Here is a 21928-nt window from a genome sequence, read left to right as displayed (position 1 = left end):
ACACACACACACACACACACACACACACACACACACACACACACACACATATATATATATACTATTATTAATACTATTTTACATGTAATTGGAAAATAAGATATACAGGCACTGGGGCATAGAGATCCACCATGCCCTACTGGAAAAGTAGACAGGGGATGGGAGAAGATATGGGAGAGAGCAGATTGGAGGAGGGGATATCCTGTGGGACTGCTATTTTGGGGTGGTGGGTAGGGGAAAAATGGGGAGAAAATTTGTAACTCAAAATCTGATGGAAAGGAATGATGTAAATCAGAAGTTAATAAATCATTTGAAAAATGAAAAAAATAAAATAGATGACTAGCCATTCCCTGATCCCCCACATGGACACACAGACTCTTCTCTCATAACACCTCTCGCCCCAACTCAGATCTGCCTGTTGAAATCTTTCTCTGCTTTCAAAGGCCAGTTCTAGGGTTGCTCACCCTTTCCCACCCCACAGGTGACCTCTGCCTCCTCAAAATGTGCTGGAGCAATTTCCAGTCCTGGTCTATCATACCTTATAGCATAATTATTTGTGGATATACCACAACTCCCCTAGGAAAGTGGAAGCTCTTGGAGTGCAGGGAGAGTGCCTTTTTCCAGTATAGGATATTGAACATAGTAGCTATTTAATTTTTAATTTGCTGAATCAAATCAAATTGGAGGCAGACCCTGCCATTTAATTACCTACCAACTTCAACTCTGCCAGCTGGTTACAACAGGTAGTCTTTATGTGTGGCCTATCCCAAGTACATCAACCAATCCTTATGTATTTATTAAGCACCTATTATGTGCTAGGGGCAACTACATGGCACAGTGGGTAGAGTTCTGGTCCAGGAGTTAGGAAAACCTGGATTCAAATCTAGCCTCAGACACTGGGTGTCCCTGGGTAAGTCACTTAACATTGTTTGCCTCAGTTTCCTCATCTGTAAAATGATCTGGAGAAGGAAATGGCAAATGACTCCCCTATCTTTGCCAAGAAAATCCCAAATGGGGACTGGAAAAGTCAGACACCACTGAAAAATGACCATGCTAGGTTCAAGTGAAATGGAAGAACAAAACTAGTCTTTGTCCATGAAGATCTTATTGTCCAGCCCAGGAAGGCAATGTGTACCTATGTAGCTACATATGAGGTAATTTGGAGGGAGTCATTAATATAGTTCTTTAGGGTTTGCAAAGAACTTTACATGTACTATCTCACTCTTTTCTTTCAAAACCCCAGGAAGTAGGTACTATTATCACTATTTTATGGATGAGAAAATTTAGGCAGACAGAGGTTAAGTCACTTGTCCAGGGTCACACAACTAGTAAGTATCTGAAAACGAATTTGAATTCACGTTTTCCTGACTCCAGGTTCAGAGCTTCATCCATCACTAGCAGCTGGGGATTGGGGGTGGGAACTAGGGGATCAAAAAAAGGCCTCAAGGCTTCTTTTGGGATTCTTAATCTCTTTGAGGATCCCTTAGATAGTTTGATGAAGCCTATGAACCCCTTCTCAGAATAATGTTCTTAAATAATTAAATTAAATAATTGTTAAATTTCAGTTAGAGATTAATGGGAATGCAAAGATGTATTTTTTTTTCCCATTCAAGTTCACTGACCCCTTAGGGGGTTGTGAAGCCCAGGTTAAAAAAAACAACAAAAAACAGTTTAGCCCATAAGCTACATTATGATTTTAACCACACTCCCTAATGGCTAGCTGTGAACAGGAGGTAACATCTCCATCCCCCCAAACAGAGCATGCATAAAGCCAATAGTGGACGTCCAAGGAGGATCACCTAGGACAAGGCCATCTGCAACATAATCCTCTCTCCTTTCCCTAGTCACATTCATTGGCTGTTTGAAGGTCTCAAAGCCATTGGTGAGTTAGGGAGGATGTCTACCCCAAGCATGTGAAGACTTCACTCCACACCAAGGAATGGGCAGAGAACAATTCGTTCCAACAACTTTGAAAGTGGCTGAATCAGGTGCTGTGGAGAGCTTAGAGCCTGGTCAGAGATCACAGATGGGGCAGTTAGGTGATGCAGTGAATAGAACACTGGCCCCTGGAGTCAAGGAGACCTGAGTTCAAATCATTCTCAGACACTTAACACTTAGCAGCTGTGTGACCTTGGGCAAGTCACTTAACCCCAATTGCTTTGGCTTTCCCCCTCCAAAAAAGACAAAAACAAAAAAAACACAAAAGAAATCAAAGACACCGAGGTCATCCCCTGCATCCTGGGCAATGACCACTTGTCCTGATTTTTGCCCTGCCACTGGACTTTTGATAACTCTGGAAGAAAAAGTGAGACTGAGGACTTTGTGCAAACTCTGCCTCATTTCAATCCAACTCATGTCAAGTGAAGTCAAGACATCATGATGTCATTGGTCTTCTTTAAAATGAAGGCTGAAAAATGCAAAAAATTCTCACCTTTTAGAAGATTTCTCACCTTTGGGCCATTGCCCATTTCTTTAGTTTTTGTTTGTTTGTTTTTTTTTGGAGGGAGGAAGGCAAGGCAATTGGGGTTGTGACTTGCCCAAAGCCACACAGCTAGTAAGTGTGTCAAGCGTTTGAGGCCACATTTGAACTCAGATCCTTCTGACTCCAGGGCTGGGGTTGTATTCACTGTGTCACTTAGCTGCACCCTATTTCTTTAGTTTTTGACAGGGTGTCTCAAACAAAAACTGCCCTGAGAAAGTCCAACTGAGATAATTCCAGAAGGAGGTGTGGCTCTGCCCATTGGCCCAGGTAGCCTTAGAAAAAATAGTGAAGAGTGCCAGCCCCAGCATCGGGAGACCTAGGATTGGTTCCGGCCTCAGATACTCGGCACCCACACAAAAATAACTGGCCGTGTAACCTTGAGCAAGTTACTTAACCCAGATTGCTTTAAAAAAAAAAAAAAGAAAGAAATAGTAGTAATGGAGGTCAGGGCTGCTGCTTATAAATAAGCAGAGTCCTCTTCCCCTCCCCCTCCCTACTTGGAGTGAGCACGGGATACTGTTTCAAGCTGAGATGGCAGTGAAAGTCAACTCTCTTCCAGCAAGGAGGAAGTCAGGGCATTCCCAACAGGAAACCATGATTCCAACACCCTCCACATAAAACCTTGTTTTTTCCCATTAGTCATAGATTTGGGGCTGGAATACTCCTTATCCAACCCTCTCATTTTACAAGTGAAAAAAACTGAGGCCCACTGAGGTTGAGTGTCTTGCCCAAGGTCGCATAATTAATGGCAGTATTGAAATTTGAATTCAGGTCCTTTGACTTTAAATATGGTGGGGGGGGGGTAGAGTTTCTATTGGCTTAGTGACTGGCTTACAGCAGGAAGATCTGAGGGATGTATGGACCATTAGCAGAACACCTGTTCCTATAATCTAGAGGCAGAGGGCACCTGTCCTGATGGGTCTAGAACACATCTAGGTCATGTCTGTGAAATGAGAGCCTGAACCAGGAGTATGCCGGAGCCAGTTGAACCTGACTTGCAAGAGTTGATTATTAAATTCTCAGGGTGAGCATTTATACCTTGGAAACTGGCAAATGCTCCAAATCAGGGCTTGGTTTATTATTTTGTTGGTAATCTAGACTTAAGAAAGAAATGGAGAAAATATTAATAATTCAGATTAAATGTAAAAATGTTTTATGTGTATGCTTCTCCCCCCTCCCCTGAGAGCTGGTTGTTAAACATTTATCAACATACTCATGGATTGGACCGACATTTTCACTAGGGGAAAATCTAAGACCTTTCTCCCACCCACCCCTCAAAACACATCTTAGCTTTGAAAGTCTGCATAGTGTACTCTCCCTTCTAAGATTATATTTATTTATTTAGAAGCCCCTAGAGAAGAAACAATATTTTAGGGAATGTTTGTCTCCCTATCCCCACCAACAGTCCCTTGTACAAAGTAGGCACTCAATAAAATGATTGTTAAAATGAGCTGAATTAGAAGTAAGTGCCTCTCATCATCCTTCCATTGGGTGTACAAAGGAGGCTATATCTGGTTTTCACCAGTTCTAGGATAGGTGATGAGTCCTGGACAACTCTTTCTCAATGGTCTTCAGAAGAGCCCCTGTGTATTTGATTTACCCAGGGAACAAGGGGAACTGCCAGACCTTTGCTCAATTTCCTTTCCTGGCAGGAAGTAAAGGTTTACAACGCCCAACTGTGCTGGAACCAAACCAGCTCTTTGGGGCCTCCAAGGCAGATCTGAGGTCACCATCATGCCCCCTTAGCCTCACAGTCTTTCAAAGAGTCCATGTAAGTTTATTAAACTCAAGACTTGTATATTAAAGTCTGATTCTCCACCCATTACAGCTATTGATATTTCTATAATGAAATCTTTATTGGGGAGGGATGGAGGATGAGGGGAATGGGGAGGATGGGGGAGGTGAGATGACTACAGTGGGGATATTTGGAATGAAAGCAGGACCATTATGGGGACAAATGAAAGCAAGTTCAATTCAAGCTCTCATTCAATTGAAAGTTCAAACTGAAAGTCCCTGAAGTGAGAAGAAATGACTGGAGTAGTCTTTTCCTTCTATGAGTTTCCAGTGTTCCAGCAGAACTACAAAGAACGACTTTGCTGCTCCGTGTGTTCTCAAGCAACAAGGAGGATCTTTGGGATAAGAGTAGACAAAGGCCTGGAAGGATATCGGTCCAAGGATAATCAAAGGCCAGTACTGGCCACAGGCAAAGGCTACTACTTCTGGTCATTGGAGTTCACCCATCATAATGGTACTCTTGAAAATCCAAGAGGAAGCCCATCTACCACTCCATGGACTTTTTGGTAGCAAATTGAGAAAATGCCTTGCTGTTTGATGCTGGAATGGCTAGGACCCTCGCACCCCCATTCTCCTTTCCTCCCCACTATTTATTCATTCAACTGCCTGGCTCGGGACTCAGCTGCAGCATGTTAAATCCCACATCAATCTCACCACCCCTCTCCCCCTCCCCCAAAAAAAGGAAATGCCAGGTCATGCATGTTTGCTCTCCCTAAACCTTTAGTCAGCACCAAACTCACAGCCAACATCACCAACTTCTCCTCATATTTCTATAACTGGATCCCTTCAAGGTAGAAATACTAGATGTGTTAGGGTGGGGGATCCCTTTCTCTCTAAATGAGCTGGCAAGCAGGCTTATAGGGAGAAACAAGGAGTACCAGAGTCCTGCACACAGTGGGAACAGGAACAGAGGCCCTTTCAGGCTGCAGTCCCCCATGGGGGGAGTGGGTCAGCTGGACTTGTGAGCAGACACAAGGAGGGACCTAGGGGTGCCCCTTACTGCCCCTGGTAGCAGAATGTCCATGGCAGTGGTAAAGCCTGGCAGGAAGAGTGGCTGGGGGGCCTGGAGTCCAGGCAGCCCCAATGTTAACAGCTGCAGGTGCTAGCCTGGGCAGGGGGCGTGTCGCTGAGGGCTGCACTCTTGCTGTTGCCGATGGTACCGGATCCTGCTTCCAAGCTCTCATTCATCTTCTCGCAGATAATGTCCACCAGGCGTTCAAACACCTGCTTCACATTGATGTTGTCCTTGGCACTGGCTTCAAAGAACTCAAAACCTACAATGAGCAAGAGAAGGGATGTGGGTGAGATGGTTCCGTGAAGGGTGTTACCCTCTGCTTGCCCACCTTCTGTCCACCCCCTATGGGAAAGCTCTGAATATGACTTGCCTGGCCACAACCAGTAAACCACTCACTGGGATGGTTCTACCAGAGTGGGAATGAGGAACAGCAGGGAACCAGGATGCTGTTCCCTGGGGAGACAGGGGCCTCAGTAAACCTCCAGGGTATTACTATGGAGGCCAGCCTCTAAACCTCCAGTGGAGGCAGGGTAGAGAGCAAGGCAGACTGGGCTAGAGAGGGCCTCCCCTAGGGTGAGTGGGGGAAAAGTACATCATGTGGCAACTTCCTCTTTTAACTAACCTTTCTTGCTAACTAGGGGCCAAGCTCCATATTTCTACACTACATGACACTACAAGTGCTATCAATACCTTGTAAATGTTGGTGCCCTAGAGCCCTACACAAAGCCCCAGTTATTACACTTTAGTTATGGCCATGATAACTAATCATTAGCCAGTAGTGAGGTGCGATTTATGGAGAGTCTGGAAGACCTGAGCTTAGGTTCAACCTTGGACCCATGCTATCTGTGTGTCCCTGGACAAGTCACCTGACTTCTGTTTGCCTCAGTTTCCTCATCTGTAAAATGGAGGCAATAATAGTATCTCCCTCCCAGGGTTGTTGTGAGGATCAAATGAGGTGACAGGTGAAAAGCACTTTATAAAGGTTAGTTCTGATTAGTGCTTTGAGGGGACGCTAGTCAATCTCTGGCCTGTGCCCTGATCAGACCACTTTGGAGACAGACCTTTGGTTCTGGTTGCCATGTTTTAGGAAGGATATTGACAAACTGAAGTATGACCAGGAGAGAGGGGCCTAGATGGAAAGAGGAGTGAGATAAGAGACTGTGCCAGGCAGTGATTAGCTGAAAGAACTGGAATTGCTTAGTTTAGATGAGAGAAGGGGAGACAGGATGGCTGTGAGGGGCTGGGACTATTTTTTTTTTGTCTTTGTATCCCCAATGCCATGTGTTATTATGTTGAATCATTTAAGTCGTGTCCAACTCTTCATGACCCCATTCAGGGTTTTCTTGGCAGATATACTGGAGAGTGGCTTGCCATTTTCTTCTGTAGCTCATTTTGCAGATGAGGAAACTGAGGCAGAGTTAAATGACTTGCCCAGGGTCACACAGCTAGTAAGTGTCTGAGGCTGGATTTGAACTCAGGTCCTCCTAACTCCAGGTCCAGTATTCTATCCTTTCACCAAGTGTTTTCTGAATTAAATTGAATTGGATTCAAATATCTGAAGACCTATCATAAGGAAGAGGTAAGAGGCTTGTTTGGCTTGTTCCAGAGAGAAGTAAGAGCAGTGGACAGTAGCCAATTTTGGCCAAGAGGAAGAAGTTCAGGGACTGGATCTGTGATTTCATTGGCACAGGGAACTCCCTGCCACCATTGCAGATCAGCACTTCCCCCAAAGCTTACAATGCTAGGGCACTGAGCCCTTCAGTGACTCTCCCAGGGTCCCACAGCCAGCATGTGCCCAAGACAGCAACTGAGCCCAGTTCTTCTCGGCCCCAAGGGCTGTTCTCCATCCACTATAAGAAGTTGCCACTGATAAGGAGACATTTTCTAACAATTATAGCTGTCCCAGAGTGGCATGGAGCATTTCTGTGAAATAGTGAGTTACTCATCAGAGGAAATCTTCAAGGGATAACAGCATACTAGGTACTATAACAGTTGGCATTTATATAGCATTTTAAGGTTTGTAAAACCCTTTACACACGTTATCCCATTTGATGCTCACAACTCTGGGAGGTAGGTGCTATTATTACCTTCCCCCACCCCAACATATACACTTTACAGATGAGGAAATCAAGGCAGAAAACCATCAGATGACTGGTCCAGGGTCACAGAGCTAATAAGTGTCTGAAGTTGGATTTGAACTCAGGTCTTCTTGACTCCGGGTCCAGCATTCTCTCCATTGCTGTTTCATATATAATTTGTCAGATATATTGTAGAAGAGGTTACCACTTGGGTGTGGGTCAGACTAAATGACTAGAGGTCCCTCCTCATTCAGAGACTAAATGAATGTATGAATTATAGCCAATATTACAATATTTAATTATCTGGATAGGGATTACCTACTGGCTAGCTCCTCCCCACCACCTCCACCCTTGAGGCCTATCTCACTACCTTAGTCATCAGATTTGTGAGTAAACCCAGTATAACAAATTCATGTTAATATGGGGGGGGGGGGCCACCACTGTCTAGTTCTATCACTTGATCAGGGTAGAGAATTCCCTTCACTGACACCAGTTAAATTTTTTTTGACAATTTCTAGGCCCAGACATGGGTGATAGGTTGGTTGGCTTTTATTGAACTAATATATATTTTTTTCTTTTTAAAAACATGTTGTTACAAAGTGATGACTCATTGGGTAAGGGATGGGAGGAGGGAGAGAGAGAGATTCAGAAATGAAAGGGATGCAAAGACAAAAGAAAGTGACAAAAATAAGATTTAAAATCAAACCTCATAGCCAGGGAGCTGCCCGAGGCATATGTTGAGAAGTGAAGGGACTCACTCATGTATGCATCAGAGGCAGGAAGCCAGGGCAAGCCCTCTACTTACCATGCCAATCTGTATCTCAATGGTAATATTTACCTGAGCAGAAGGAAATTAGGAATGCCAGTAAAAAAATAAGTTAATGAAATGAAGAGAGCACAGAGAACATGGAAGACTTCATCTTGCCTCTATATTACCCTCCATTTCCAGAAGCCCTGCATACTTTCTGGGGGTAGATAGTCTTATCCCAGAGAAATTACTCCAGATTTATGTTGGAGAAACCAGAGGTCTCGTAGCACCTGCTTGTTTCTCTAGTCAGGCTTGGCTCAGAGATCAGAGCAGTGCCAAGTCAGTTTCCAAAGTTTCCCAAGATTTGGGGTGAAGGGAGGGGTCGCTTGCCCCTCCAACCATCACTAACCTAGGTCATCAGCAAGGTGTTTGCCATCTTCTGTGGACACTACCCGCTCATCCTCCAAGTCACACTTGTTTCCAACGAGGATGACCTGGGCATTATCCCAGGAGTATGTCTTAATCTGTGTGGCCCTGGAGGGGAAAGGGAAGCAAAAATATTTCTGCTTAGTGACCATGCCTACCTCCAAGACAAGCTTGCTTGGCCAGACCCAGGGACCTGAATGACTGTCCCCAGTCAGAGTGACTCAGCCTAGTCAAAAGTGGGTTAGGGAGACATCTATGATTTTGGGCTTATGAGTAGCTTGAAGAAAGGATCACAACGCTTAACAGCACTGTAGTTCACTTTCTGGAGGTATCCTGGGATGCCATGCATTCGCTCATAGCAATGGCACCATGTCTTAAACTGGATGGGGAAAGACCTTTCTCTTTTCAGTGGCTCTGAGAAATGGGCTGGGGGCTTTGAGCTTGTTTCATTTGTCCTCTTCAGTTCTAGGTGTCGGAGTAGAGTTTTGGACATGACAGTTTGAGCCATGGGGAGCTTGGAGCCTAAGATTCTGGGCCAGATGTTGCTACCAGTCTCACAGGGAAGAAGACAGGATTATGGGTGGCAAGAATAGGCAGGGCTTTGGACATTTAAAATGGTGAAACTAATGGCCATGTAGGGTCTGAGCTAAAGCTGAGTAGTTAATCCTTCTCCTCTTCTCAGATTGGGGGGAGGGGTAAGAAGGGATTAAGCCTTCAATGTATAGGGGAAAATATTTGTATGTTCTTGTTATACCTTGAAGTAAATATTCCTTTGTAAAAGCTAAAACAATAACAATAGTATAAAAACAAACAACTCTGAAAGACTTAAGAACTTTGATCTAAGCACGATTCTGAGGACGTGATGAAGCAAGCATGTCATCCACCTCCTCACAGAAAGGTGATGAACTCAGGGTGCAGACTGAGCTTTATGATTTTTGGACAGGGCCAATGAGGGAATTCATACTGCTTGTCTATGCAGACTTGTTTGCGCATACTTTGTTTTTCTTTCTTTCTGGTGTGTTTGTGTATGGAGGGTGGGATGGAGGGATGGGTGGGAGGAAGAAAAAATAGATCGTTAACTGAAAAAAATAAAATTACATTTAAAAACTTTTTTTTAAAAGATGAGGCTCCTTCTCTTGGCAGAGAGGTGGTGGTTTATAGGTGTGGAATGAAGCATACACTAGCTTGATTTGTTTTAACTTTGCTACAAGGGAAGATTTTTTGGGATTGGGTAGAGGAGTCATTGGGAAGTGACAACAATGTTGTTGGGTTCTTTTTTGAGAGTATCAATAAAATATTTCAAAAAGGGAAAAAACCCCCACCCAAACATAAAGAAGCCTTTCTATGTAAGGCTAGCTTGAGTTCCCCTTGAAGGCAAACACTCTCATCTACCAGCAGATACCCCAGCAAGGAACATGGGGCTTGGCATCTGGCATTGTGAAAAGGGAGTGATGGGTAGGGGTAACTCACCAGTCCTGGACGGCATTGAAGGATTCCTGGTTTGAGACATCATACATTAGCAGGAAGCCCATGGCACCCCGGTAATAGGCAGTGGTGATGGTCCGATAGCGTTCCTGCCCTGCAGTGTCCTGCAGAACATCGAAATGAGCTAACTTCTGCTCCTGGTTCCTCATTCCCACCACCACCCAAACCCTGAAGCCTACCACATCCAGCCCTAATGTTGCTAGCATCCTGAATTTCCCTCATGTTAGGGATTTCAGAGGTGACTGAACACCAGACAACTCCTTTATAATTGAGAGACCTGTCTAATGTAAGAGCCTTGCTCCTGCCCTCTGGAAGCCTTAAATCTGGCCAAGTGGGGATTTAACCAATGAACTACTAATACTTAACCTGCAGAGAAGACTCAGGGAGAACTTGATGGCTCTTTACTTTTCTTTTTCCCCCAAGTTTTAAACATTTGTATTTAAAGTTTTGAGTTTTAAATTCTATCCCTCTCTCCTTCCCCTTCCCCAGCAGTAATCAATCAGATATAGGTTATATATGTGAAATTTTGTAAAACAGCGGTGGGGAATCTGTGGTCACATGTGGCCCTCTAGGTCCTCAAGTGCTGCTCCTTGACTGAATCCAAACATCACACAAACAGTCTGAATTCAGTCAAAGGGCCTCACTTGAGGACTTAGAGAGCCACATGAAGCTGCAGATTCCCCCACCTCTGAAAACATTTCCACATTAGTCATTTAGACAAGACATCGTGAATAAAAGAAAAAAGAATAAAGTGAAAAATAGCATACTTCAGTCTGTATTCATTCAGTATCAGTTCTTTCTCTGGAGGTGGATAGTACACTTCATCATTAATCTTTTGGGATTGTCTTGGATCATTTTATTGCTGAGAATAGCTAAGTAATTCACAGTTCTTCGTCAAACAATATTGCTGTTACTGTATACAATGTTCTCCTGGTTTTGTTCATTTTACTATGCATCAGTTCTTGTAAGTCTTTCCAGGTTTTTCTGAAATCATCCTGTTTGCCATTTTTTATAGCACAATAGTATTCCATTATAATCATGTACCACGCTTCGTTTAGCCATTCCCCAGTTGATGGGTATCCCTTTCATTTCAAATTCTTACCCATCACAAAAAGAGCTGCTTCAATGGCTGCTTTCAAGTAATTAAAGGGCTATCACATGGAAGAGGAATTCATCTTGTTCTGTTTAATTTCAGAGGACAGTCAAACAGGAGAAATAGGGTGGCACCCACCCAGAAACACCTGGCCGTGTAACCTTGAGCAAGTTACTTAACCCCAATTGCTTAGGGGCGGCCAGGTGGCTCAGCGAGTAAGAGCACCGGCTCCAGTGTCGGGACGACCTGGAGATCGAATCCCGGGCTCAGACACTCAGCACCACACCCAGAAATAACTGGCCATGTAACCTTGAGCAAGTTACTTAACCCTAATTGCTTAAAAAAAAAAAAAAGAAATAGGGTGGAACTTGCAAAAATTTAGACAAATGTAAGACTTGACATCAGAAAGAACTCTATAACAGTTAGAGCTGTCCAAAATGGAATAACTCATCCCTGAGAAGTGGTGGGCTCCTATCCTTTGGAGATCTCCATGAAGAGCCTGTGTTATGGGATTTCTTTTGAGTAGGCGACTGTTGCTGAGGTCCTTTATAAAACTTGAATTCTGTAATACAACTGTGACCTCGGGGAGACCTTAATCTTTGGAAGGGGGAGCATGATCTGGATCCTGGAGCCCTTAGTCTGAAGGCAGACAAAGCCCATGTTCCCAGGGGATGCCCAGTAGTGGGTGGAGGTGGAGGAAGGCGTATACCCTAACGAATCACAGTATTAGGGCATTTCTAGTCCAACCCACAGCTGGAAAGAAATCCCCATGACCACATGCCTGACAAGCAGTCAGCAGGTCTCAACCTTAAAGACATCACTTCAAGTGTGGGGGAACCTCCTATCCTAGCTAGAGCTCTACAATCCTGTGAATTTCCCAAGGCAGCCTTTGGTTCAGCTCTAATTGTTCGGAACATTTTCCTGGAATGGAGCTTAAATTTGTCTCTTTGCAGCTTCCACATATTGTTTCTAATTCAACTGACCCCTGGGATCAAACACATGATAGACCTTTGAATACCCGAAAACAGCTATCCTGCTCCCTCCTGGTCTTCTCTTTCCCAGATCCCTGAACTTAGAGGGGAGATAAGTTTCCAGTTTCCTATCTGAGGGTAGAGACATAGCTTCTAACATCAACTTGCTCCTTATCTGAGGGCAGAGACATTTCCCCTTAGATCCAAGGGAAACTCAAGACATAAACTGTAAAACACTTTCAGGATATCGGCAATTCCGGCTGCAGAGTGTGCCCAGTGACATTCTGGGAATGAGGGGCAGGATGGGTGGATCTTTCCCCTGTTCAAACTTCAGCTTATGCTTATTCTAAGGAAGCAGTGATTCTTGGGTACTTCAGCCTCCTACATCCTACACACAACACACACACACACACACACACACACACACACACACACACGCCTACAGGCCCAGTGAGCCAAGCCTCCTCCCAACACCCACCATACACCCACAGCCCTGCTATTTGAGCAGACTGAACTCAGGAAGCTCTGTGTTACTGTGGCAACCCCTGCCAGCCCCAGTGCTAGGCTCCAAGGTACCCCACACATGGAAGATGAGGATGCAGGAAGTAGAGAAGGGGCTGGTGGCCCCTCAGGTCCTTTCTTGGGAGAGAAGAGAGAAAGACCATGGCGTGAGCCTGGCTACACATTCCCTGTTTGAGACTGGCATGGGGACAAAAGAACCATCCATCCCACCCTTCAACCCCTACTTATAACTGTGCCCCAGAGTCTTTTCTGCCTTTTCAGGCTCATGGCTGCTGAGAAACAAAGGGCAGACTGAGCAGAGGCCTCAAAAAAAGAGGAGGTAGAGAAGGGAAAGGACAGAAAAGAGGGTCAGGGTACCATGAAGGCTGGGCTAGGCAGGGTCCCAATCCAAGCAAAGAAAGAATGCTAATGTAAAAAGCCCAGACCCTATGCTGCTGGCATCTAACAGTGGCTCTCAAATCTTTGTGAATTTGTGAGTCACCTGGACATTACCCACATCCCTAGGACACACACACATCCTTAGGACACACACAAATGACAATAGCCATCTGGCACAGCTGGTGCTGTAACCATGACAACCAGACCTTGGTGACAGAGACCTGGGAGTCCAGGACTGTTGCACCAGCTCCTGCCCAGGAAGTAGGAGAGACAGTGAGGATGTGAGACTGCTCCTTGCTGACTTGTTTCCAGGCTCTGGAGAGGCGCCTCTGTTTTAGCTCTGCTTCTGGGCATTGCTGACAAACCAAATTAGCCATATGGAGTGATATGGCCTCTATGTTCCTTTTGTCAGACATGGGGCTCCCTGACCATAAGACTCAGGTCTCCCCTCTCAGATTAGCGGCTCCATGAGGGGAGGGTCTATAATTGTATATGAGATCACAAGGCCCACCCACCACACCCTAAAGGCATACTCTGACTCAAACCAGGCTAATTCTACTTCAGCCTTCCATTTCCATAGCAAATTCCTGAGATGGGGTGGAGTGGTAGGGAGAGGTGATATGCCCTCTTAGAGGTTGCCAGGTCAGGTGAGTGCTCAGGGCCATATCTTTGCTACTCTCTCCTCTTCTAGGATGCCGGTCAGTCATCCTCCCCCATACACACACATACACATCTGTACTACCCACTGGGTAGACTCCATTTCCTTGCCATCATGCCTTCCATGGAGTCTAGTCATCACCCTGGCACTCACCCAGATCTGCAGCTTGACCCGCTTCTCATTTCGGTAAACGGTCTTAACTTTGAAGTCAATGCCCACCGTGCTGACAAAAGCTGAGGTGAAAGAATCGTCGGCATATCGAAACAAGAAGGAGGTCTTCCCCACACTGCTGTTCCCAATGATAAGCAGCTTGAACATATAGTCGAAATTCTGGTCAGCAGCATCTTTCTGAGCAATGTGGGGGTCTCCAGCTGAGGCCATCTGGGATGAGGAGAGGGCTTCTTTTTAGGTGAAGGATCCCCTAACTTTCCCCTGTCCCCTGCACAAGTCTTTACTCCAACCCTTAGGAGAACTTTCACCTTCAGTGGTTTTTCCCTGTGGTCGCTGAAGTGGGGATTCACAACCCTCTGGACGGTTGAGGGTCAGGGAATTTACTGGGCCTTGAAGGGGGTGTGGCCAGCATGGACTTTGCCCCCAGAGATCTGGATGTTGCTACCTGGGAGGGATATAGAGAAGGGAAGGGAACCAGCCACCTGGCCTTCACCATCCCCCTCCATCCCCAATCAGGCTCCCGAAGTCAGCAGCCCGACTTTCTATTGACTTTGGCACCTCCTACTGCCACGCTGATCCAGGCAGCCCTTCCGCCTGCCCATCCATCATCAGCCAGGTAAAATTCTCCAGGGCTTTAACCCCTTCCCCATCACCAACCATGGCCAGCCGCCCTCCAGGCTATCTTGCCTTACTTGAGGGAATTCAGTTTTTCTCCTGAAGAATCCCTTTTCTATTTCCAACCTGGCGTCATACTCAGCCATGTTTCCAAACTCTCTAACTTCAGATTTTTCAAATAGGTTGGCTCCTTGTTCCTTTTCATCTCTGACTTCTTGGAAGATATAAGGACTTCCCTTGGAATGCCCTCATTTCCTCTGAGAATTCTCAGAGCCAGAGAGATTCTCTCCCCAAAGAGGCATGGCTAAGTATAGCCATCCACTACTAATCGGCCAAATGAGACAGCTTTAGAAATGCTGAGGGTTATCAAGATGATCACTGTGCTCCAGAATAAGAACCTTTCCCTAGCCCTCTGCCTGCCTGCTCTAGCTTGGGTTGGGGATTGAGAAGGAGGCAGGGAGACTCCTGAGTTTCCCAGAAAAGTCCTATCACATTTCTCCCCAGGTAGGGAGGTGAGGCTCCTGAAAATTCTCTTCTTAAAAGGGGGACAGGTGATGTTTTCTTGAGCAATGAAAGGGTGCCTATCCAGTTTTTGTTGTTTATAGCTACATACATAGTTCTTCCTTAGGTAGAACATAAGCTCCTAGAAGGCAGGGGGTGGTTTCATTTCTGTCTCTGCACCTCCAGTACCTGCCCAGGTCTTGGCACACAGTAGGTGCTTTATAAATGCTTGTTGTTTGAATGATGAGAAGGGGGCTGTCCTAAGGGAACACTATCCCTCCCACAGGATGCTGTGTAACACAGTATATCTAACCTTCTCTTCATCCCACTCATTGGCCCACCACTAATACTCAAGGCCCAAGCCCTCCCAGGACCTGCTGTCATCTGGAAGAACCAGTTTGTGGAGAGAAAGGACAGGATGGAAGGAAGTAGGAAACCCCTGAGTTTGGCTGGGATCAGTAGGTCCCAGTGCCAAGCTTGGATTCAGGGTGGCCTCATGCCCCTTCACCTCCTCCCTCCCAGAGTACAGGCCCCTCCCCCCTCCACCCATGACAGTTTCAGGTACAAGTCTGTCCTCTCCAGGCTTTGGACATGTCACCCTCCCCCATCTGTATTGCAGTGCTGGGGAGGTTTCCTTTGCAGAGGTCTGGAGCCTGGGGGAACAAAAGTTCCCTTCCCCATTTCCCCCCACTCCCCATCCCAATGTGGTACCCCCACACAGATGGAGCTGGAAAAGAGGGAGCCCAGAGCCCCTCCCCAAAGATGTGACCCAATGACTACTGTGCCTCAGGTGGTTTCCATTCGCCGCTCTTTTCGCGTCTGAAGTAGGGGAAGGACCCTGCCCCATTAACCTTTTACTGGGTATAACTCTGGACCCTTCCCCCACTACCCCGCCTCCATCCTCGAGTTCTAACAATAGAATCAGTCTGGTTTTCAGGGAAGGTCCCAGTGAAAACCGGCCTTCCAGTCTGGCCCGGAAAGTTTCTCGGCACCGCTGGGGCAGGGAGGTACGGGGTCCTCACCTCTCTGGGGACCCGGTCGGGGTTCGGGTCGGGGCTAGGTGCGCTGCTGTCACACCGTCCACTCCCTCCGCCTACTCGGAGCACTTTCTAGCCAGCCTAAGCTCGGCAGCCTCCGCCTCCTCCCGGATCCCGGCTGTACACCCAGCCCAGCTCCGCCCCACCTAGCCCCGACCCAACCCAAACGGGAAAGGGGCGGTGGGGGAACGAGGGAGGGCCCTCGGCCTCAGCAACTGAGCCCTCCCAGACAGGCCCCCTGGTGGCCAAGCAATCCTGGTTTTTCCCTCTCCAACAAGGTCCCCCAAGAGTGGGGTGACTGCATGTGCCTCCCCTGGCTCTCGGCTCTCCGCCGAATCTGTTTACATTGATTATAATTAGTGCACAGCTATAAGAGCTATGAGATTTCCTCAGAACAACTGAAAAATATGGAAAAACAAGTATTATTGTTCTTTTTACAGGTCAGCAAACTGAGGCTAGGACTTACCTAAGAGCATACAGGTAGTTATTACCAGAAACCGGAACCAGAACTCGGGCCTTCTAACTGAAAAGCCTGTGCTTCCTTTTAGGAAATAAATAAATAAATGTCATTTATGGTCTTCAATCTTCTTTTGTTCAGCCTCACCCTTACCCCTTACCTTAAAACTGGAAAATAGTTCCATCTCTGCTACATCCCAGCTGTATCACCTTTAATCGCCACCCTATGCCCTAACCAAACTGGTCTTCTGGCCCTGTGTACAAGATGTGCCATCTCTTTTGACATTCTTCGTCACCTCTGCCTGGATACTCCCTCCTCTCTTGGTTCTCTGGCAACTCCTAGGCCTCTCAGACTTAAAGATACTTCCTCCATGTCATTGTGGGTGTGCCCCAAGGCTCCATCCTCAAATCCCTTCTCTCTACACTTTCACTTGGTGGTCATTTCAGCACCTCTGATTTTAATTGTCATCTCTGTGCTGAAGAATCCAAGATCTGTCTAGACTGGGCCATCTTGCCTATATCCATCCATCTTGACTATAGCCTTCCCTCACTAGAACTTTAGATTCTGACCCTGGGATTCCAAACCCAACAGGTGGGTTTTTGCCTTATCTTGCCCAGAACTAGGCCTCCATGTGTGACTACACTCCCCTCCCCTTCCAACTAGCCTCTATATTTTGTCTTCTGCCATTAAAATATTAAGTTCTTTGAGAAAAGAAACTGTCTGGCTTGCTTGTAATTGTATTCTCAATACTTAGTACAGTGCCTGGCATACAGTAAGTGTTAATGCTTTATGTATTTTGTCTCTTTCCTGAGCTTTGGTCATCACCAACAGTGTGCTGGACATTTCAAATTGGACATCCTAATTGGCATCTCAAACTCAGCCTATCCAAAAAGGATCTTGTTATTATCTTCTCTGCCTCCCTCCCCCCACCATTCCCAAACTTCCCTGTTTCTGTTGAGAGAAACACAGGTTGGAAACCTGTGTCCTCTGCACCCAACATATCCAGTCAGTTTCTACCACCATATCTCTTGAACATCTCCCCTTCTCTCCACTCATATCTCCACCAACCAGACCTCTACTAGCTCTCAACTGGACAGCATTCTGGTCAGTCTCCCTGCCTTGTCTACCCCTACTCAAATTCATCCTCTGAACAGCTTGTCAGTGATTTTCCTAAAGGGTAGATCTGACCTCATCACCACTCCCCCTACTCAATAGACTTCATTGGTTCTTTATTACTTATACAATCAAACGGAAATTTTCTGTTTTGTACAGCTCTTAAACCAGACTCATTTGTGCTACTTTCGCAAACTCTTCCGTCAAACTTGCCTTCTTGATGACCATATACTTCATCTCCTATCACTATCCATCCTTCCATTCTTTTATGTCTGAAATGAACTCTTCCTCCTAGCCTTTTTTTTTTTCTTTTTGGAGGGCAATTGGGGTTAAGTGACTTGCCCAAGGTCACAGGCTAGTTTTGTGTTAAGTGTCTGAGGCCAAATTTGAACTCAGGTCCTATTGACTCCAGGGCCAGTGCTCTATTCAGTGGGCCACTTAGCCGCCCCTGCCATCTAGCCACCCCTTCACCATCCTTTCCAAAAGTATATTGTACCTCTTTTCTATTTACTTATCTGTGCACATGTTGCTACTCTTACCACTTCCCCCATTAGAATGTAAACTCCTTGAAGGCAAAGACTATTGTAGCCCTATTTCAGTGCTTTAGTGCTTGGCACAGAGTAGGCTCTCAAATAAATGCTTGTTGAACTGAACTCAGTCTCTCCAACTGTTAAATGAATGCATTTAGATTAAATATGTATTTGAATCCTTGGAGGCTTCAGGGAAATGGGAATTGAATGGATACTTGAAGGGCAAATAGTGGAAAGAACCTTCATTCTGGAGTCACAAGTCCTGGGTTCAAATTCCACCTCTGAGACTTGTGACCTTAGTCACTTAACTTTTGTTCCTCAGTTTCTTTAATTATAAAATGAGGGGGTTGGACTTACATGACCTAAGATCCCTTTAAGCTCTAAAATCTTATGATCCTAAGAGGGGAGAAGCCAAGGGACCAGATTGCTATTGATTGGGATCATCTTTCTGTGAGGCCAGTGCTTGGTCACATTCTACCCCAACCTGGACAACTGACTCTGCAATAGCTTAGATAATGGGAAGATGCTGTCTGGCTGGGGGTGGGGGGAGGCGGTGTATGTAGAATCATCTTCCCTAATTCTAATCTAAGTCACACCAGAGGCAGTTGTGAGAAACCATTTTTTTTTAATAGGAAATACACGATATAGAATCACAGTCACAGAAAGTCTCCCAGTTCTGGCTCAGGAAGCTAGAGCCACCGCCAATCCCTGGAATAGCCAGAGGAAGGAGGAAGAGCTATAAAGAGTGGCCTGGATCAGAAAATTAGAACCCACGACCATGGGCAGACAGAGGATAGGGAAGGAGGCAGGCTCTCCTCTATCTCTTGGCTGCTTGACCCACACGGTCAGTTGAACAGAGTCCAGGTGAATCTGGTCTATGTGGGTTAGATTTGGGTTCAGGGAAGGAGCTAGAACCGCCTCCTCTGAGCAGTAAGAGGTCCTGCTCCTATAGGCTTTGGAGGTGCAGTGCTAGGAAGGCAAGGCAAATGCCATTGCTAAGCAGATTCCCCAAGTTGCAGAGGGAGGAGAGGCCATGATAGTGGAAGAAGGTCTGCCGAAGGGCCCGATACTTGGGATCCTGCTCTCGAAGCCGACGATAGGGGTCTTGGCCCTGGCCCTGGGGAGGTCCTGGGGGTTCCCCACCTAGACCTCGATCCTTCTCCATTGCTTGCAGGGCCCACATAGCAGCTGTAGTCCTGGGCTCTAGCCACCGAGCATTCAGAGCTGACAGAGCCAGGCTCAAAGCCAGGAGGCCCAGCTGGAAGGGAAGCTGTAGTTAGCTGTGGGGCTGGCCCTGGGACATCGCCCAAGGCCCAAGGTCATTGCTGAGGGTGGCCTTGGGGACCAGCAGCTGCCTCCCAGGGATTTCAACACATTCTATCAGTTGGGAGGAGGTAGGACAGGATGGAGAGGGTGAAATTCTTCATTCCTGCCAACCATCATTATTTACATAATTTTAATTATGCAGTCCAGAAGACTCCTGGGTATTGTATTATCCAGGGACAAAGTCAGAGAATATGTGCCCCACACACAGCAAGGTGAATAGAGAAACTTTAGCAAAAAGGAGTGTGGAGTACTATCTTTGGTAGGCTGCCTACTCTTAGCATGCCCCATATCCTGGGCATTTGAGGAGGGATAAGAGGAAGCAAAGACAGATTTATCCCCCTCACTCCAAACAGGCTTGTGAACCAAGAGCCAGTGGGTGGGACCCACTCCCCCAGGGAGAGGCCTAAGCCCTCCTGCAAAGACTTAAGTCCCCAGTCTGGCAGGTTTCAGAACAATGAATTCAGTGAAAAGCAGAAGCCCAAATGAGGCTTGGTCATTAGGACCAATTCATGGGAACCTAAAAACACCAACTCCAATAGCTATATTGAGAGACATATGGTCTAGCGGCCAGATGTGGTCCTGAAAGGACTGCAGAGTGCCTTGGGTTCTCTCCAAGCCCATGTTCCCTCGTAGCCAGCCTCCCAGGTCTCTAGCCCCCACCCACAGCCTCCTGGTACCTGACCAGCTTCTGCCAGGGTAAAGCTGAGCTTCACCAATGGGTGATGGAACAGGAAAATGCCCAGGCTGATGGTGGCACAGGCCAGAGAGATGTGGAAGTAGAAGGGGAAGAGCTTGCTCTGGACCAGTCCAAAAGTGTGTCGAGGCAGGCCCCGGAACAACACAAATCCTAGGGATGGGGTGGGAAAAGAGTTATGAGGAGGATGGCTGAAGAGTACAAAGAACATATTCTGACTCTGCAACTTGGTTCTTGGGTGACCTGGGACAAGTCATTTCCCCTTTCTGATATTGAAAGGATTAGACTAGGAGACAGATCAGCCTCAAGTCCTGGAAATTCAGACTTTTGCATTGGACCTAGGCTTTCAGGTTGGAAAAGATAGGTATAGAAAGTAGCTAAATCTCTTGGGCAGAATAGGGAAGAGTTGGGAGGGTAACAGGTAAAAATCCCAGAGGCTACTTCTTAACTTCTCAGAGCCTCATTTGCTGGGTGACTACGGATATGGAATTTTGCATACAATGTCAGAAGATGAGGATGTGTCACTTAGCCCTTACTTTTCTTTATCATAAGGGAAAGCTCACTAGGGCTGAGTATATTCAGAAATGACAGATGTATAAATGAAAGGAACTAATTAAAATTAATATGAGGTGGTCAGCATAGTGTCTGGCACACAGCAAGCATTTAATGCATTCTAGTTGATTGACTAATAGAATATTCAAGTTAGAAGAGACCTCAGGAGGAGGGGGTGGGGGGAGAAGATTACCCAGGGAGTGAATTTCCTTTTGTTTATCCCTGACAGATGATCATACATTCAGGTACTACTTAAATACTTCCATGAAACAGACTTTTTCTTTTTAAACTTTTTAAAATTGGAATTTATTTTTAAAATCTGATTTCTTTACTTATAACGCAAAGAGTATTAGGTAGGGATCAGAAGGTCTGAAGCTTCCTTACAAAGGTTGGAATGTTCATTTTTTTACTGTGGAAACCTGCTTGGACTCTTCCGAACTCCAAATCTGTTAACAAATTCCTATGGTCCCAGCTCTGTTTCCTCCTCCCCTCCCCCCCCCCCTCAGCAAGGAGCAGAGTCCAGGGTCCCTGGGGGAGGGGAACGTACCTGAGATGAAGGTAACCCAGACCTGCATGCCCCAGACACCGGACAGGATCAACACCTGGCCCACCTTGGCCAGGTCACCCGGCTCCACCTCTGAAGACATCCCGCAGCTCCAGCTCCGCACCTGGGGTAGAGCAGGAAGAAAGAACCAGGCTCAGAGCCCTGTCCACCCCCCACCTCCAAGAAAGGAGCTGGGTGCCCGCAAGGCTCAGGCATCCCAGGTCGGAGAGACCCAGAAGGACCTGGTTCCCTGCACCTACGGAAGGGAGAGCGAGGGAGAGGGAGCGACCCTCTGGGGCCAGGGCCATGGCTAGGGTCCGGGGAGCCCCTTCCCCAGTTCTGTGCGTGCAGGGACCCGAGAGTCACGGGCTTCCCGAGGCCAGATCCCGTATTCCATCTTCCCTACCTTCCCCTCCAGTGGTTCCCTTCCCACCAGGGGCTCCGGGTCGAGGGAGATCGTACCTAAGCTCCACTCCAGCCCAGCGGACCCTGGACCTCAGCAGCAGCCCTCCCCGCCCCACCACCTTAATGCTTCAGCCCAAGCATTCCCGCCCCGCCTCCTCGCTGGTTTCAGACCAGTCCCTTGGCGAGCTCTGTAGCATTTACTCCGCCCTCTTTGGCTTTAACCAATCAGTAAGGAGAATACTTATACAAAACCCGCCCGCCTTGTCTCCTACCCCACTGCCCCTCCTCTTACCTCGACTACGACTCAGATCTAATCCAATCACCTTTCTCCTC

At 46.7% G+C, this 21928-nt stretch overlaps 2 protein-coding genes across 4 annotated transcripts; both read right to left on the bottom strand.

Annotated features, from left to right (window-relative positions):
• Positions 1-4978: 4978 nt before the first annotated feature.
• On the bottom strand, positions 4979-20216 carry RAB3D (RAB3D, member RAS oncogene family). Of its 2 annotated transcripts, XM_069083028.1 has the most exons (6): positions 20078-20216; positions 16441-16515; positions 13804-14031; positions 10014-10132; positions 8527-8651; positions 4979-5550 (listed from the first exon to the last, which is right to left on the bottom strand). In XM_069083028.1, the coding sequence occupies exons 3-6, from the start codon at positions 14029-14031 to the stop codon at positions 5363-5365; spliced, it is 660 nt and encodes a 219-aa protein (XP_068939129.1). In that variant the 5' UTR covers positions 16441-16515; positions 20078-20216; the 3' UTR covers positions 4979-5362. The 2 variants fall into 2 exon arrangements, with proteins under 2 accessions (XP_068939129.1, XP_068939128.1); XM_069083027.1 differs by lacking the exons at positions 16441-16515; positions 20078-20216 and adding an exon at positions 15960-16119.
• On the bottom strand, positions 18680-21802 carry TMEM205 (transmembrane protein 205). 2 transcript variants are annotated; one of them, XM_069083029.1, is made up of 4 exons: positions 21653-21802; positions 21194-21314; positions 20078-20247; positions 18680-19332 (listed from the first exon to the last, which is right to left on the bottom strand). In XM_069083029.1, exons 2-4 carry the CDS (start codon positions 21291-21293, stop codon positions 19021-19023), a joined length of 582 nt encoding a protein of 193 aa, XP_068939130.1. In that variant the 5' UTR covers positions 21294-21314; positions 21653-21802; the 3' UTR covers positions 18680-19020. The 2 variants fall into 2 exon arrangements, with proteins under 2 accessions (XP_068939130.1, XP_068939131.1); XM_069083030.1 differs by having other exon boundaries at positions 21597-21746.
• Between the last annotated feature and the right edge of the window lie 126 nt (positions 21803-21928).

The sequence above is a fragment of the Petaurus breviceps genome, unplaced genomic scaffold (assembly GCF_028583685.1).
Source record: "Petaurus breviceps papuanus isolate PSGF00001 unplaced genomic scaffold, PetGlider_PUasm1.0 172, whole genome shotgun sequence".
In the NCBI taxonomy this organism is placed as follows: domain Eukaryota; kingdom Metazoa; phylum Chordata; class Mammalia; order Diprotodontia; family Petauridae; genus Petaurus; species Petaurus breviceps.
Note: the sequence above shows the minus strand (reverse complement) of the source record. Positions and strands in the feature narration are given on the sequence as shown.